Source organism: Hemiscyllium ocellatum, chromosome 36 (genome assembly GCF_020745735.1).
Source record: "Hemiscyllium ocellatum isolate sHemOce1 chromosome 36, sHemOce1.pat.X.cur, whole genome shotgun sequence".
Lineage (NCBI taxonomy): Eukaryota > Metazoa > Chordata > Chondrichthyes > Orectolobiformes > Hemiscylliidae > Hemiscyllium > Hemiscyllium ocellatum.
In genome coordinates, this window is record NC_083436.1 from 33266893 (window position 1) to 33285976 (window position 19084).

The 19084-nt window shown below is 41.0% G+C and overlaps 1 protein-coding gene across 3 annotated transcripts in view; it reads right to left on the reverse strand.

Moving 5' to 3' along the window:
- The window catches only part of nrg1 (neuregulin 1), a 200415-nt gene extending 185443 nt beyond the window's left edge, over positions 1–14972 (reverse strand). For all 3 annotated transcript variants that reach the window (XM_060851746.1, XM_060851744.1, XM_060851745.1), the window contains exon 1: positions 14665–14972. In XM_060851746.1, coding sequence (XP_060707729.1) covers positions 14665–14752 — 88 coding nt within the window. In that variant the 5' untranslated portion in view covers positions 14753–14972. The remainder of the gene's footprint in view (positions 1–14664) is intronic.
- Between the last annotated feature and the right edge of the window lie 4112 nt (positions 14973–19084).

Consider the following 19084-nt stretch of genomic DNA (forward strand, 5'->3'; position numbering starts at 1 on the left):
CCAACAAGAGAAATTTGCAAGTCTATGCCACATGATTATATGTGTTCACATACCCAGTGATGTTAGTTACTTTTTTAAAAATTGTATTATAGAACCTCTGCAGTGTAGAAGCAGGTCATTTGGCCCATTGAGTCCATACCAACCCTCCAAAGAGCATCCCACCCAGACAAACCCTCCTCCTCCATTTCCCATGTCCAATCAACCTAACCCCACATTCCTGGATACTATGGGCAATTTAGCATGGCCAACCCACCTAACCTGCACATTATTGGACTGTGGGAGGAAATTAGAGCACTTGGAGGAAACCCCCACAGACACAGGAAGAATTTGCAAAGTCCACACAGACAGACAGTTGCCCAAGGATGGGATTGAACCCAGGTCCCTAGTGCTGTGAGGCAGCAATGCTAACCATTGAGCCACCATGCCATCCCTAGACTAGACCAGAATTGCAATTAGACATTACTGCATTGTTATCTAGCATCAGACAACATTGTATTTAATCACACAATCTCCATATTCCAAGAGAGATCAAAATGGTGGAACTCGAAGACAGAGACAAGATTGTTTCATTTTCTGTATGGATGGATCAAACTACATTGACTTGGAGAACTGAGGATTATCTGCCCAACCAACCCTACAACTGATGAAGGGAATGGCTAAAGTCAGTCGTTTCATTGCAAAGTAATAAGTTACAGTAATAACCAAATGACCAATCCCAATGAAACAATTGTGTGACTGTAAGCACCAGATCTTAAGCATGGTTGCAAGGCTATGGCAAGATTCAAATACTACACTGTTTAAAACGATAGGTTTTCAATTGCAATTAAACATTTCTCTTGAGTGAGATAGAACAAAAAAATGAGAAGGCAGAATTAAAGTGTACCCTTCACACTCCTTACAGGAGGATGGCAGTAGAAAATGAGCAACTACAAACATATTCTCACCCTAAAAAGTTCACGTGTATTGAAGTTTCATACCATGTCATGTTGGTCATTCATTCTCTCGAAATAGGTATCAACGGTAAGACCAGCAATTACTGACATTACTCGTTCTGTAGAAGGTTCACCAGACCCAAAGTGTTAACTTTGATTTCTCTTCACTGATGTTGAAGAACTGCCGAGCTTTTCCAGCAACTTCTGTCTTTGTCTCTGATTTACAGCACCCACAGTGCTTTCAGTTTTTATATTACTAGCATCCTCAGTTGCCTTGCAAAGGTGACGGTGGGTCTGCACCTTGACTATTGCTGGCCTTTCTCACGCTTTATTCCAACTAAGTGGATTGCTGGACCACTTCAGTAAGTAATTAAAATTCAGTCACCATGATATAGACTGGAGTCCCACAGACCATGGCAGCTGGACATGAGTATGGTATTTTACATGAGTCTGGCAGTGTTACGGTTACTTTGGCTGAAACCAGGTTTTTGTTTTAGGTCTTTTTTGGAGTTTGAATTCTAATTCTCAAGCTGTTACAGTGGGATTCTAACTCACCTTATCCAATTAGTGCACTATGCACTTTTCCATTGCAAATGTGAAATAATGAATAACCTACTCAAGGCCACTAATGGGATCTGAGGCATTCCAATCATTTTGAAGTTTGCATCAATTTGAGACAGGAGTTGTTGCAGGCACTATACAACATCAGGGAAAACAGTGTTGCTGTGGTAACATCACTGGACAGTAATCTAGAACTTCACATCAATATTCTGGGGCATCATGGCAGATGGTGTAATTTGAATTCAATGAAAATCCAGACTAAAAATCCAGCCTCAATGGTGATTCTGCAACCACTGTCGATTGTTGCACAAAACCAAGTTGGCTCGCTAATGTTCTTGAGGGAAGGAAATCTGCCATCCTTACCTGGTCTGGCCTACATATGACTCCAGACCCACAGCAATATGGTTGACCTTTAACTCTCTTCGAGGTAATTAATGTTGGGCAATGAATGCAGGCCCAGCCAGCAATGCCCACAAGCCCAGGGCCAAATGCAAATAAAACGGACATGGATCAGTAGAAAATTCACTCTACTGGGGATAAGAAACTAGTGGAGAAATGTAGTGGATGGGGAATGGGAGAAAGAGGTCAGAAAAATACAAACTTAGTTCATTTGAAAAGACCCTTGACAATTTTTTTTACACCAATTCCAAATTTTAAATCCACTTTCAAAGAAAAATCATAGAATGAACATTTAAAATCTATATATCAAATTCCACATTTTAAAAATCACAAATATTTGGAATTCTAAAAGGCCATAATTCAAAAACCATGAGTTAGCATTTTTAAAAATATTGGCTTGATTTTTGAAAAAGGAAATGAAGAGGTTGACCTGTCTGTGCAAGGTTTGAGTGCAGATTTAGTTATAACTCAGATAGTAAGATAGATGATTTAGGGTAAATGCTCCCAATGTTATAATACTGTACATTGAAAACCCCCATTACAGCACCATCTACAGGTATTACACTGAATGTGGTGACCTACGTATTATTTGTTAATACATTTCAGGATTACTTTCAAATTGTGAAAAGTAAATTAGAAAGCAAAGAGACAGATTAGGTTGGAACTTGAGTTTCTTTGCATTCGGGCAAACAGCTGGGAAATGGAAAAAAACTGAGGAACTACAGCGCCACCGTGGGTGGGAGTGTATAATGCAGCGTGACAAATTTGCATGGACTGTTTCCAAAACAAATTGGGACTAAGGAGTTTCTAGTGAGAAAGACTGCTGGATGAAAGCGCTTTATGTTACACATGATAAGAACAGAGAAATCAATTTGCTCTTCAAAGAAATATCATACCTTTAACTTCAATTCCTGTCCAGCAAAAGACCAGAGATTTTCTAATGAGAAAATCCACTTCCTATATCATGCACAATTTAATTCTTATACTTCGGATAACAGTGGGAACAAAAGTGGACTTTCTCAAAAACAAAGCATCCTTTGACCATGCATGTTCAGATAATGTGTTTCACCCATAGACTTGCCTCAGCGCTCTTGATAATCATTGTTGGATGGCTTAGATTTTGTCTCTAATCAATGCCTTACCTCACTTTTCCAAAAGGAGCTCTGCACTGACTGCTACTGCCTCTAGGAAGGAGCTCTGTGAAATAAAGATGCAGCCAAGCAGAGTGCAATTTTCTTATTTTCCATCACCTGCAGTTGTTGCTTATGGACTGTCAGTGCAAGTCTTCAGAGCTTTGAAGAACATCTGATCTTCAATCAGAGCGCAGTGCCCTGTGTAAAGCCCACTGATACTCTCCTGGGTAAAATGATGGATGAAGTAATGACACAATATGAACGATAGAAAAGCAGGTTAGCCTGTTGAAGACTATGCTACAAGGTTTCCTTCACTGTTGTTGTGTGAGATGGACTGTCCAGCTGCAGAAGTGCTTATGCACAGAACATCACCATCTGGAAACATACTCGAAGACGATTCTGCAATCAGTACTTTTCTGTCCATTTGTTTTAAAGATTGGGAACTCTGAGTCCATGAGTAGAATTTGCATCTTCAGAGCAACCCTTCTCCAATTGGATTGTCCCAGATTTGGAAATCAATGGGTTCCTTAGATTATCAATACATATCACCTAAAGTGCCCTTCCCCACCTCTGGAGCAGTGATACATTGTTATACTTCACACAGAAATAGGCAGCATGTCCAGCACCATGATTTCCATTTATTTATGAAGGGTGTGGGGAGTAACCAGAAAAAAAATCAATTGTTAATCCAAAAAATTAATTTCTCCTCCTCCCTCCTCCAACCCTAACGTACTTATCCACATTGTTCTGAAAGATTGTTAAGAGACTACTCCTACTGCCGCATGGCATGTCAGCCTATACAGTCTGGGTCATTAGAGTATGCAAGTGTCAGAAAAGAAGAAGGCTTGTATTTGTGAAGTGCCTTCCATTGTGCCTGATGAACCACCTGATGAAGGAGTGTCACTCCGAAAGCTAGTGTGCTTCCAATTAAACCTGTTGGACTATAACCTGGTGTTATGTGATTTTTAACTTTGTACACTCCAGTCCAACACCGGCATCTCCAAATCAAGAGACATCTCAAATGCTTCACAATACTTTGTGATGTGCAGTCCCTGTTGGAATGGATGAAATTTCACAACCTAGCTCCCACAAACAACAATGTGAAATTAACCTGCCCGTGTGATATTGGTTAAGGGTTAAGTATTGTCATGGGGCCTTAAGGATCCTGCGACACTATGTGAACGGGTGAATGTAGTCTCAGTTTAACATCTTGTTCACTCCCGGAGTACTGCACTCAGGCGTTAAACTTGCAATTTGTGCTCAACGCCTGCACTGGGAGTTGAACCCACAACCTTCTGGCTCCACACAAGAGTGCTCCCAGTGGAGGAGCAGACAGCTCACTAGAAAGCTGCACTCAGACACCTTTCAGCAGAAAACAGTACTATCAAGGAGTGGAAATCCTGACAGCTGCAGGTGGAGAAGCCAGTTATAGTGGCCCCGTTGCTGAAGTCAGAACTCATGAAGCTCAAGAAAATTAATTGGAAAGCAAACAGAACTTACAAAACGGTGTAATCTGTCTGAATAGCTATTATGTAAACTCTTAATTTTATTTACAAGATTTATTCTGTTTCTGTCATGCAGAGAAATTGGTAATTAGTATTTGTTTCTTTTCCATAAGAATTAGAACGGCTCAGCCAGATTAGGTTTTAGAACACAAGGGGAGTTTCTGAAGCACACTGAACGCAACTACTGTCAAGGTTTAACATCTCGGGATGCTAATCTGCTCTGGACGTAGCTGTTCTTTTATTAAGAGATAAAAATCCGTTCTCAAGCCACTAGAGCTGCCCACTATTCAAGGCACTCCAATATCTCATCGACCTACTTGATCCTAAGCAGAGCTCTGACTCCATATCATCACAAAGCCTGTCAACCAGAATGCAGGAGTGTGATGGAAAATTCCCTGTTTTTCTGGATGAGTGTAGCTCCAGCAACATTCAAGAAGCTTGACACAATACTAGCCCATTGGATTGGCACTCCATCCAGAGACAGAGACATTCACTCCCTCCACCAACAATACTTAGTAGGAGCAGATGTACAATCTTTAAGATGCATTACAGAAATTCATCAAGGTTCCTTTGTGACCTATGACCTCTATTGCCCAGAAGGATGCAGGCTGCAACTGCATGGGAACACCACTGGGTTCCCATCCAAGAGACACACCATACTGACACGGAACGACATCACTGCTCCTTCACTGTGGCTGCTCCAAATCCCAAAATTCCTTTCCTAAAAGCACTACGGACGTCACTATCATGATGAGGACAGCAGGGTTTCATGCAGCTGGCTAACCATCACTTTCTCAACGGCGAATAAATGCTGGCCAAACCAATGTTGCCCAGGAATGAATGAATTAAAAAAAAATACAGTTGCCAAAACAATCTTGCCTTCTTTGAAAAGAAAACTCCCTGCTGAAGCACAGTGATTTCTGCATGGCAGGGCAAATCTCCCACTTCAGTATTCACTGCAGCTGCTGAGGTTTAAACACTTGAAATGTGTTTTTATACTTGTAACATTACAAAGACATGCCTGCTGGCAGATGTAGCAGTAATGAGTTGAATACGTGTCCTTGTCTGTGCCTTTCCTTTGACAAGTCACAAGAAATTGTACACTTGAAACAAGAGAGGAACTGCAAGATCGGGTCTATGAAGCATGATTTTTTTTTCTAACTCATCTGGTCAATCAGGTATCAGAGGGATTGTTTATATTCAGAAGGAGTGCCAATCAGAGGCCTGCAGCTTGAAAAAGGCAGCAGACGTTATTGGAAAGCCAAAGACCCTTGACCCTTTCCAACGTCGTGTAATTTAATAAGGTTTTTGTTTTCATAGTCAGAACACGACAGACAATGGCCTAAAGGCATTACTGCGAGACTATTAATCCAGAAGGTTCTGTGGACTTGGGTGTGACTCTCACCATGACATGTGGAGGAGTTTGAATCCTATAAAATGTATCTGGAATTAAGGCTTTGTTGATGACCATAAAGCTCACCTGGCTTATTACTGCCTTTCAGGGAAGTCTGCCATCCTTACCCCGTCTGGCCTACATTTGACTCCAGAATTACTCCTAAAATTGGCTGCAAGTTGGGATGAAGACTGGCATAATGACGGGGGTGACTTTCAGAGGAGCTACTCACCTCTGTTCCTAATCCTGCCATCAATTCGATATTCTATACACCTCTGGGAAATTCCATCACAGTTCCAAACTCAGATAACAACTTGCATTGATTCAGTGCCTTTAACACAGTGAAAGGTCCCAGGCAGCGGTGATTCTGCAGAGAGAAATCCAAACCACGGAGCCTAGTGGAGGGGAGAAGAGTAATCTCATTGGTGTCTCTCAGTCCATACAGGTTTTGTTGACTTGGCAAAGAAACGTGCAGTTGCAAAATGATTGTGTCCTTTTGCACCCTGCAGCGTCATGGTGATCAATACGTTGACAACATTCCAATCATCACTTAGAAGAGTGATTATCGGATGTTACCTGGCTATACTATGGCAGAGATTGACACTGATGGTGCCGTTTTCATGTCAGCCTGTAGCTTATGAAATGAATGAGCAGCAAAGAATCAACAAAACCTCTGCTTACTTATAAAAGCCGTTTAATAGAATGGTGATTGATCTTACATAAATAATGCCATGTAAAGGAAGGTCAACAACCTATATTGACCTCCTCAAGAGCAAGTATTTGCATGCCAGTTGCACTTGCATTTAGATTGTGCCAGTCCAAATATTAAACCACCTACAACACTTCACAAAGAGTTATTACACATGTAGGTAATCCAAATTCTGTGGGAGAGACAGATTTAAAAGGGAATAGAGTGACTGAGAAGTTAGAGGAGAGAACTCCAGAGGTTTAGGGCTTATATAGCTCTATATATGTCTTCCAAAGATGGAGCAACAAAGTCAGGGATATGAAAGATCCACACTGCAGGGACACAGAGATCATAGAGGATGGGAAGACTATTGGGGATTGAAGGTAGGAAAAGGAGATTTGAAAACAGGGATGAGACTATTAGCATGAAGGCATTATCAGACTTGCAACCAATTGCAGTTATAAATTCAGTTTAACACTTCTGTGACCAGGAGGTTGATTAGAATAGACAGCAGACATTTAGTGCTCACAACCTGTGCAATAAGGCAATGGCTTACATATGGTTCTAATCCAGTATAACCGCTGGCAAAGAAAGTGGGAATGCAAAAAAAGCATATTAATGAACACTGTCCTGTTAATAAATAAGTAGTAACTGAAATCATTTTACATTGCTGCATAAATGTTGGACATGGCAAGCAACACTGGTACCATGAGTGGTGTTGAAAGGACTGAAAAGGAGGTTTTAGCAGTTTCAAAGTTTCAATTGATCCAGTCACCATACAGTAGCAGTCAACAAAACTGACTGGATTGACCCATTCCAGACAAACTGAAAGATTACAAGGCAGAGGGGAAAGTCATGGTCAAACTGCATAATCAGGTTGGGCCTTGGGTCCTGTGCTGAATTCTGGTTACTGACACCCAAGAGCTGGAGACAGTGGAGAAAAAAGAGTCACTTGACTGATCCTCAGTCAGGAGACATCAGAGTTAAGGGATGAGTTGTAGAGGGGGTTTCAGGCTGAGCAGCAAGCTTTCCCCAAGATATGAGGGTGGTAATTTAGAAACAGGAATGGAAAAATAAATACAGAGTATTGCATTATAGTAAAGTTAAAAATCACACAACACCAGGTTATAATCCAACAGGTTTATTTGGAGGCACTAGCTTTCGGAGCACTGCTCCTTCCTCAGTGGTTGTCAGCTCCGAAAGCTAGAGCCTCCACATAAACCTGTTGGACTATAACCTGGTGTTGTGTGATTTTTAACTTTGTCCACCCCTGTCCAACACCGGCACCTCCAAAGCATTAAGGCAAGTTACATCCACTAGGGTGGGGGATTTCAAGACTGGGGGCATATTTTTTAAGGTATTGGGAGAAAGAGTTTAAAAAGACATGAGGGACATTTTTTAAAAAACACAGAGAATGGTTTGTGTGTAGAATGAGCTTCCAAGGGAAGTAGTGGATGCGGGCACAGTTACAATGTGTAAAAGACATTTTAGACAAGTTCATGAATAAGAAACGTTTGGAGAGATATGACCCAAGTGCAGGTAGGTGGGACTAGTTTAGGTTAGGATTATGGTCGGAATGGACTATGTGGGCTGAAGGGTCTGTTTCTGTGGTATACAGATTCAAAAAGGCAAAGAACAAATTGACGACCGATATCAGGACTGAATTCTACACACAGGGTAATCAACGCATGCAAGAATTTCTCAGGTCGAGTAGAAGAAAGAAAAGTCCTGGAATTCTTTAAGGAATTGGATCCTATAACAGAATTGTGTTCTACTATAAGAGATAGTTATGGGACAGAATGACAATCTTGCGATTTTGTGAATAACAAATGCAAAAAAGGTAAAACACTGCATTGAAGTAGCGTGCAGCACTAATCCCTGAAGCATCTAATTACTTACATAGATGAAGTTTAATATTAATATTTCAACACATCTATGTGCAGCTCTGCAGGCACTAAATATTTGGGGACAAGCAGGGTTCTGTTGCCACCAATCAAGATCCATTTTAAACAATCTCCTCAACTATTATGCCGTGGCGGAAAAATGTGATAGTGCTTTGTGTTAATGGGATGCACACAACCATCTAACCCAGATGGAACCAGTAAATTATTAATCCATTATCATTGTGATTGTCAACACCACTGTTACAACAAATCCCAAGCAGTGTTCTAGGAACATTTTAACAGGGATTTTCAATACAGATCCAGAGGAGATTTTCCAGTTTCAGTCTAATGCAGCTTTCATGCAATCCTATGACATAACAATGAAATGTAAACTATTGCTGCATTTTCGTTTGTTAACCACAATAACCTCTCTAGTCTGGAAACACCGGTTATTTGGAAATTCTTTGACTCATATAATGACCCTCAATGTCCTTGATGTCATTTCAGCCCAGTACTTTGGAAATGGAAACACAGAATGTATAATATTTGGATATGCTTTATAATGTTTTGTCATTGTTTTAATTCCAGGTATGTATTTATATCTACAATGTTTTCCAGTTCAGATACATGGGTCTTAGGTCATCCTAGCTCTATTTAGAAAACTCCAAAATCCAGAAAGAGCTCACCTTTGCTATTCCAACCTGCAAAGATTAAACCATATAACATTAGCAACTGGGTGGCACCTGTTAAGGTTAGAAGTGTATTTACATTGAAAATACAGCTGTGATTCCAATTAAGTTACTTCAGTGGCTCAAGTGCCATTATCAACCATGTGGTAATTTTATGATTCATAGAGTTTTTTGCCCCGACCTGGGGAAAAAAAAATCACTGGTTTAAAACTTCTCAGAGGGTGCTGGTGTTTATGGCTGTGTTAACTCTGCAATGACCTGCTCCCACTTGTTCACTTTCACATCCACAAGCAAACACATTCCAACAGCGAAATCATGTATGTCTACCAACTCAGTTGTTTATAGAGCGGATAATGGTAGAATTATGCATCTGTTCTCCTCTAATGCAAAAACAGCTTGCACTAAAGTGCCGTGTCGCCTCCAATACTCCCATACAGCATTTTTCAGATCATTATCACATTGCTGTTATGGGACCTTACTATACGCAAATTGGCTGACATGCTTCCCACAATACACCAGGGACTACACTTCAAAATGACTTAATTAGCTGTGAAGTGGATTATGATGCCCTCCTGTCATGAAAGCCACCGTATAAATGATCTTTCCTAATGTTCAGACCCTGCCAATATTCTGTTTCACATAGGATAAAGAGTTGAGGAGGAATTTCTTCACACAGTCGGTGGTGAGAATGTGGCACTCCCTTGTCATAGTGAGGCAGAGAACATTGATACATTTAAGGCAGAGCTTCCCAAGTTTGTTCCAGTTTGAGGCTTGGCAGTGTTCCAAGCTGTTTGAGTGGGAAGCCAGCTGTCCAGCTGTTGTAACTTGGTCAGAGCTCGATAGTGACCAATGCTGCCTCCACACTTGAAACCTCAAACTTCCGCTCACAAGCCAACCTGGGGTCCTGACCCCCACTTTCACTTAAGTGGATGACTGAACATCCTGGAGGAGAAGGCGAGCAGAAGGATATGTCACCTCTGCAGCAGAGTGGGAGGAGGGTTGTGAGTTTAAATTGTGGAATGTCGCATAGAAAGGATTTACAATGCGGAATCAAGCCAATGTAATTCTAGTTGAAGAAGTCAAGGGCACAGCCTCAGAGATGGGATGACACTTTAGATGGGATGAGAAGGGATTTCTTCAGCCTGGTTCGGAAAGGTGGGTTGGTGGGGGGGTGGGGGGAGGGGGGGGGGGTGTCAGGTGGATGACTCTGTGGAACTCATTGCTGCAGAAGGCTCTAGAAGCCAAGTCACTGAGTGTCTTTTAGGCAGAGATTGATAGGTTCTTGATTCATAAGGAGATCAAGGCTAATGGGAAGAAGGAATGAGAATGGCATTGAGAAACATATCAGCCATAATCGAGTAAAGAGGAACCTTGATTATCCGACATTTGGTTAACCAAATTTCGAACTATCCAAACAAAATAGCAAGGTCCCGATGCTTGGCTAACTATGTTATTCGGTATTTGATTAACCAAACTAAATACTCCCCGCCTGTGTCCTTCAGATAGTAGAGGTTCCTCCATAGTGGAGCAGGCTCATTGGGCCAAATGGCTAGTTCTGCTCCCATATCACATGGTCTTATAGTCCCAGATCCATTTTCCTGAGGTGTACAGGTGTGTCACACAGAACTGAAAGGTGCACTGATGAAATTTTTCACATTCACCAGAAACTGATCAACATGAACATGTGTTGGTGCACTAGTTTTATGTTTTATTACTGATTCACCAATAAAACAATACCAACCATGTTTCAAATCTCCAGGAAATCCACTCAGAACAAACCAATGTATTAGAAACACAAGCACAAGTAGGGTTGAGTTGCATAGGCCAGGTTATGAGGATCAGAGGTTACACAACACATTAGATTACATTATTCCTGACAAGAAGAGGTATCACGTTTGAAAAAAAATGCCTTCAGGATGAAGAAACATAGATTAGGTAAAGAGAGCTTCAATTTTGAAACTATAGATCACTGCTAAGTGTAACATAAATGTGACTCCACTCTTAAAACTACTGAAAGGCTGACACTATAATCGAAGATGATTTGTGACAACAACAGAATTGGTAAAATAAGAAAACATTCTCACCAACTTGTTAAACAAAACTATTTTTTGGAGTAATAAGTTATTTAGAAAGCAGTGATCTTAAAAGTCCTCTTTCATAGATTGCTTCTAGATGTTATTGAAATTAAGATAAAATCGGTTTAGCAGGCTGCTAAATAATTTTGTAGACAATGAAATATATGACATTTACTCTAATACATGGATTGTAAAACATTGAGACTCCATTTTGAAGCACAGTACTTATATTTGGCAGATGTTTAGCTTTTGATGTTTTGTATATTTTCAGTTGTAGATCTTACTAATGCCCCAGCAATCACAACTTCATAATTTTAATTTTCTTATTAAGAAAGTTGAAATATTTCAAAATTGTCTCCCTGTTGTTTATTTGCATTCAACAAACTCGTGCTTCCGATATGTTCAGGCTGTTTTTTGGAGGCACTAAGGAAACTACTGACGTGACGCAACTTCCTAAATCTATAACAACCAGAGTCAAAGCTTTCAGTCACCATTAACTGGTACATTATCCATGGCAATGCCAATCAGTTTGCAGTCTCCTCTCATATAGTGTAAACAAAGCTTTTCCTTTATAGGACCCCTACAGCATGGAAACAGGCCCTTTGGCCCAACAAGTTCACACTAACCCTCTGAAGAGTAACCCACCCAGACCCATTCTCTTGATGCTATATTTACTCCTGACGAATGCACCAACCTATACATCCCCAAACACTACTGGCAATTTAGCATGGCCAATCCACCTAATCTGCACATCTTTGAACTGTGGAAGGAAACCAGAGCACTCAAGGAAACCCACGCAGACAGTAATTGAAACTAGGTCCCTGACACCGTGAAGCAGCAATGCTAACCACAGAGCCACCATGCCACCATTGGAGTTTCTTCCAAATTGTGCTGATGAGTGTAAAATGAAATACAAGCAACACTCAAGTTCTGTACTGCCAAGCAACATCTAGAATGTCATTTAATTGTACAATAACTTTTAAATTCCAAAGACAGCCCACTTATCAACTAGGTTGTGACATTCAGGCATAGTAGAAAAGATAGTTTTCAACCATCTGATTAAATATTTTAACTATTGACACGTAGTTATGCCAACAATAGATTAATTCCAATAGATGAAAAGACACACAGAGTCAAGTCATCAGTTTACACTGAAAGCCTTGGAGCTAACTATTAAATCCACATTTCTGATGTCACAATCACAAAGTTATCCAAAAGCTCTTCATTTGAAAGGGTAGACATTTCAAACAGTGACACATAGGTATACGTAATTGACATGCACAAACCACATTGCTGTGGATTCAATATTATGCAGATGTTATTTGTTTAAAAATAATACACCAATCTGCAAATGAGTGTGCCAACTAGTTTCCTATGAATGTCACTAATTGAGGTTACCACTACTGTATTAGCTAATTATTCCTAGAAAGGTATTCATTAGTACGGCTAGTCACCAAATCTGATATGGCCGTAACCCACTTCAGAATTTTCTTGGTTGTGTATTATCTGCCTCACCTTTTGGCAAAGTTAAATCCAGGTCCCACCCTCTCAGGAGAGAGGCAGAAAGGGTCATGGGACAATTTACAAGAACAGCCAGGGAATTTTTCCTGGCAGTGTTGGCCAATTTTTTTTACTCAAACAACATCAGTGAGAGAGATTACCTGGTCAGCATGTGCCATTACGAACACTGTGGTAATCACCATACTGACTGAAATGGGGCTTGGAACATAGTGAGGTCATGAAAGACTTTACAGATACAATTCCTCTCCTTTGACCAACCGACAACAGAGCATTTAGTTAAACTGATGATCCTCGTTGATGATAACTTGCAGCAACAAAACTGGAACATAAAACAATACGGTTCATGCTGTCATCGCAGTCTGTAATGCAGGCAGTATCCTGGGATCATTTTGGATAGTAGCTCAGAGTTCACTGATAAAGAACTAGAGATGAGCCTATACTCTTCATACTAATGCAGCTTTCAATGCAACATTACAACAAAGCTGTTTAACATGGATCGGAAAGCTTTCAGCAGTTCATAAATCTCTGTGCTAATTTCTCTCATGCTCTTCTACCATGCCAATTCAATGAAAGTATTCTCTCAACATTCTAGCTTCACACCTTGACAGTATTGTGGACTCAAAGAAAACAACAAACGAACCACTATCTATTGATTGGCCACACATAGGTTTTCTGATTTTCTTCCTCCGTTTATTCAAAGAAGTCTTGTATTTAATTGAAGATATTCAGTATATTCTCCAATGCTGGCTCTTCAAAAGAGCCATTGAATTAGTCCCATTCACCTATTCTGTTCCAATAGCCTTTTACTCTCTCCATCTTTACGTATAAACCCAATTTTATCTTGAAAGTTACCACTGAACCTGCCAGACCACCATTCCAAACTTTGCAAGTTTACAGATTAACCACTAACTTGTGATCGCCAAATAGTCTTTCCTCTCCTTTGATCTTGATCAGAGAAATTCACGCAACAGAAAGGGAGCCCCTGGATCTATTGAACTGGTTCCAGCAAAGAGGTCTCCCCTTAGCTCATTTTGTTGCCTGCTTTTTCCTCAATCTGCCCTTTCAGCAGATGCCAAAGGCTCTCAAATTCTGTCGGAACAGCCATCTACTTGTTATTCACCACCCAAGAAAGATTATTTTTTAAAGCTCCTCTTAAAAAAGTATTCCCTTTCTTCCGTTGACAAAAGCAGATCAATTTGGAAAAAGAAGTTGCCAAGTCAGGGTGGGCATTTGACCATTCTAGAGGTTCCACGCAACTTTCACTCGAATGACGCTCTGGTGGTGCCCCAATAGGACAGAGACGAATGGTCATGTTCCAGTGGTAGCAATCCTCAAGCTTCTCTCTGTAGGAACACAGCTTGGGTAGAGGGAGAGAGAGGGAGAGAGGGAGAGAGGGATGGCAGGTTCAGGAGGTGAGGGGGGGGGGAGTCAGGGTCCAGCAGAGGGAGCCCTCGCCACGCCTAAAGGCGCCTGACAGGGCGCAGGGAGCCGCAGTCTCTGCAGGTACAAGCGCTGAGTGCCGGCTCTGCTCAGGACTGGGCACAGCGACGGGGGACGGGCAGGTAACACAGCCAGTGGGGTTCGAATCCCACACGCGCCCAAGACAACTCCTTCTCCAACACCAACAAATAGACTATCTCACACATGTAAAACAGGAAAGTCAGCTTGACCATAATCTGGAGGAAATATGCCTTTGGTTCTCAATGACTCCGTATCAATAAAAGCGAACAAAATGAGACTTTTGTTTTGGGAAAAGTGTTGCCACTCAGGAGTAAATCGGAGCAACAAGTCTCGCGGGTGAAACTTTCTCAATGACAACCCCGAATTCAGTCGTGGGGAGGTTTAAGAAAAAGTTTGGTTCCTTTTACTTTGTGTTTTTTTTTACCTGCAGTGGGTTCTTCTCCAACTTTCTCTCCCTTTCGGCCCTCTCTCCCCCTGCCTTTTCCTTTTCCTCTCTTATTCTTTCCGGGCATTTCTCTCTTCGGGGGTTTGTTTCCCTTGTATTTTGAAGTGCGTGGTCTTGGGAATTAGAGGGGTTCTGTCGGACGGAGAATGTGCCCTCTAGTCGAACGAGGAAAAGGTTCAGTCAGGTAGTTCTGAGGCTCTGGAGCTGGCTCCGATAGCGCGCTGTCCCGAGCTCTCTCACGGAATGTCCTTCTCTCTTCAACTTTGCTCGGCAGCCGAGCGCTCTGGATAAACTTTTTTTTCTCCCAAGTCTTGCAGTTTAAGCGGAGATGCCCCCGCCCACATAATCACTTGCCCCTCCCTCTCTTTGACACTCCAAAGTTACTGACATTGGGTCCTCGTTTTTAATAAACCTGACAGAGATTGGGAAGAGGGCGTGCATCTGTAAAGTCACCCCTGTGTGTGTTTTTCACAAAAAAAAATCCATAGTTTCTTTCCAAATTTGAAAGATGTGCAGTGACTAATCAGTATTCGCCGCTTTGATTTCAACACAGACTCACCTTAATGTACATTCAGGGCTAGAGTTCAGACTCACACACACGAAGGCAGGAAGAGAAATTATATAAAACATAAAGATTAAAAAAGACAACTTCCAAACTCGACACAAAGCTTCTCCAGCAATATCTCTCTTTGTTTCCGATTTACAGCATCCGCAGTTATTTCGGTTTTTATTGAGATACAAACTTCTTTCTTTATCTGTTGCTCCAGCCACGGCACTGTTAAGAGGGGATCGGATAAATGTTTTGCTCCACTCCCCACCCCACGACACTTGTAGGTCTAACCCAGCCCCAAAACTCAAATCCCTTTCAGATAATAAAAACAGAAAAAATGCTGGAAAAAAACTCAGCAGGTGTGGAGAGAAATCAGAGGCTTCAGGTCTGGTGACCCTTTTTCAGAACAGGCTGTTGCTCAGCATATAACTGTAGGGGACACTGTAGCTTATGTCTGGGTTCAAGTTCTTGGAAGTAATGTAGGATTTCTGCATGTTGGTCTGATTGCCAATCCTCAGAGGGAACCATACCTGTCTTAGGTATTTAAGTAGAGAACAGCAATGCAAAGTTCGCTTCTCTTTCACATGTCAGGACGGGATTAAGGTTGCATTTGGTTTTTAGCGTTTATCGGGAGTGTTACTGGAAAAGGTGCATTGAAAACAGTGCAGTTTTTTTCTCCAAAAGTTGTTATTCAACGTGGACATGACCAAGACCCCGCTTCCTTCACTGGGGAAGTATAAACATGGACATAGCCACAGATTAATTTCCCACCAAATAGCCCATTTCCCAACTAGAAAAAAGTACACATCTGTGATTATACTGATGCCATGTGGGATGACATCACCAGTTCCTGCACTAGAAAGTACTTCAGCCCCCTGCTTTAATTTAGTTTGTTATTGTTGTTATTAGATAGTTTGGCATTGATAGAAAAAAAACAGGAAAATTAGGGAGTTTTGATAAACTCTTCTGCCCACTCACTGGCTCAGATTCTTTCCGAAGCAAAAAGAAAACAACCCATCACATCATCAGATGACTCTTTTCCAGGTTCCCCTCATGTTGATGCAAATGGAAAAAAAACTGGGATATCCCTCATTATACAGACAGTGGGGTTATTTCCAATGTTTGAGGAGGTGGGATGGCATGAATTGAATGGACCACCTGAAAACTTCCTGAGAGTCCCACCAATAGATAACTCACTTTCAATCTCTCCCTTAACCCAATGACTGAAACTATCAGTTGTCTGAATTTATATATCCACATTTTGGTTGTTGCCCAATGCCTATTGTCCTTGGCGTGTCTTAACTGTTACAAGGGGAAATTCTAGCAAGGGAAACTCTCTGAAGTGTCTTCAAATACCAACAATTAAATAGAAAGTCCTATGCAGATCTTATTAAAATCCTTACACATTTCACACCAGTATTCCAGAAGGACGTGGACAGCCAGGCAGCCATTTTGCAAGAAGCCCTAATTTCCTGTGATATTACCTGAGCTTCTCCTTTGACTCATTTTTGCATGTTCTACCATCAAACTCATTTCATGTGTCTACATTTTTACAAACAACATTGAGAAGCTACCTTCAGGGCAGCTTTACACATGTTTCATAGACTCAACTGAAACCACACACCCAAATGAGTTGCTAATGGTCAGTGCTGTGGATGGTTGTTTTGTCCATTGGCTGGTGTGTCTGGTAGCTGTCAGGAAATGATATCTATATGAAATGATATCATTTTTATTTGCTAATCTGAAGTTGAATCAAACACATTTAGGGATCTCAGTTAACCCCCTTTGGTATTGGTTACTGCCTTGGGCAATTTATCTAGATGCTATTCCTGCAAACTCCAAATGCTATTTATTCAATTATTCTTTCACCGTAAAGGATGTTGATCAACTTCATCAAGCTTTGACTTTTATGTTTTGGATTGGTAGATGGTTTTATAGCCATACACCATCCCTGCTGTTAGCCCCTCCCATTTAATCAGGGCTGGAAACCAGCAAATATACACACTGCTTGTCTGCACCTGTGGCTGTTTTGTTTCATAACCAGCAAGTCATGGACTTGGATTTGCAACCAGAGGCTTCTTCTTCATTGAGCCACTCCAGCTCTTGAATGCAGCTCATATATGGCAGTATATAGGGGACACTGAGGTCTGCAGATGATGGAGATCAGAATTGAGAGTGTGTTGCTGGAAAAGCACAGCAGATCAGGCAGCATCAGAGGAGCAGGAGAATCGATGTTTCAGGCCAGAGCCTTTCATCAACATATGGCAGTATATACCATGGTCAAAATATAACTCACATAATAGTGGTCAAAAGTCTTCCTATTTTCCTCCTTTATAAACCATGACTGAAAAAAATTGAACAACTTGCTAAATGGTTAATAAGGACATACTGTCCAGATCTTAGCAACTTCGGGGACCAATGTATCAGACAGATATCATTTCCTGGCATCTACCAGACATACCAGCCAATGGACAAAACAACCATCCGCAGCACTGACCATTACCAACTCAACATAAGATGAACAATAATGGACCACCTCAACAGAAAACCCAAGCAACTTTACAGTGCTTTTCCTATTGTAACCCCATGTAACTGCATGCAACTTGGGTGAAACAGAGGAGTAATTGCTTATGCACTTTTACTTAAAAGCTTAACATCTCACAGCACAGAAGGAGGTATCTAACCTATTGTGATGTACCAGTTTCTGAAGGAGCAACCCATCTTGTCCCATTCTCCAGCCCTATCTCGTGGACTTACAGTTTGTGTTCATCCAAGACTGACAGAATGGAAACATGCTTTTTGCACTGAACCAAATTATCACAAATTCTGCATTCTGACTTCATTTCAGTCAAGGCAATTTGTCAATTCCTACTCCTTAAAATTTTATATTCAGCAACTTACTGAGAATTCCATTCAAGTGACCAAAACAATCAATTAAGATCTGGCATAATGGTAACAAGACGTTGTCTCTTATGTATCTATTACTGTTCTTCTAAGAGTTATTTCTTCTTGTTTATTATTTGCATGAAAAGTATAGATTTTTTTTGGAAGCGAAGAAATTGGTGCTCATCAAGATGAAGAATGTCAGTGACGAATAATGAGACATTTTGTCAAATTTACTGCTCGGTGTCATATCAAGTAGTTACAGGTCAGTGACAGAATGTTCAACTGCAAAATAAAACTCCCTTCAAATCATCCCAAGCCCAGAAAATTCTTATTTATCACTCTACTGCTCTGTCAGTTAGCCAAAGACTCAAAGTCATCTAAGAAGTGTCATTGCAGAAATTATTGTACAATATTCCTCCCATCAACTTGGATAGAAGTAAAAATGTTAGTGTCACATGTGAAAGACTTACTTTAATGCATCATCTGGTATTCTAGAAGGGTCCAGATTGATAATCATTCATCTTATTTCATTAGATTAGTGAGAAATGTATGCCGACACAGATCAATATGATTAACATACGCTACTGAGTAGAAAGATACTGGTGGAGTCTCACAGTTGTCATTTGAGGAAGCTTGCAAGCTTGGTGATTCTACAGGATGGTGATGAGAGGGAATTCATCAAAGATAATTAACGTGTCTCTTCAGGGTTATTGAAAACCCTTCCACTTTCCTTAATGGATGATTGCAGTGTTCCATTCAGAGATTATGGGCAAAAATATCTGAAATAGTTTGTGTGCCATAGTGAAACTAATACCAGTGATTCCAGCCTTGGGCAACTGTCTATGTGGAGTTTGCGCATTCTCCCAATGTCTGCGTGGGTTTCCTCCGGGTGCTCCGGTTTCCTCCCACAGTCCAAAGATGTGCAAGTTAGGTGAATTGGCCATGCTAAACTGTCCATATTGT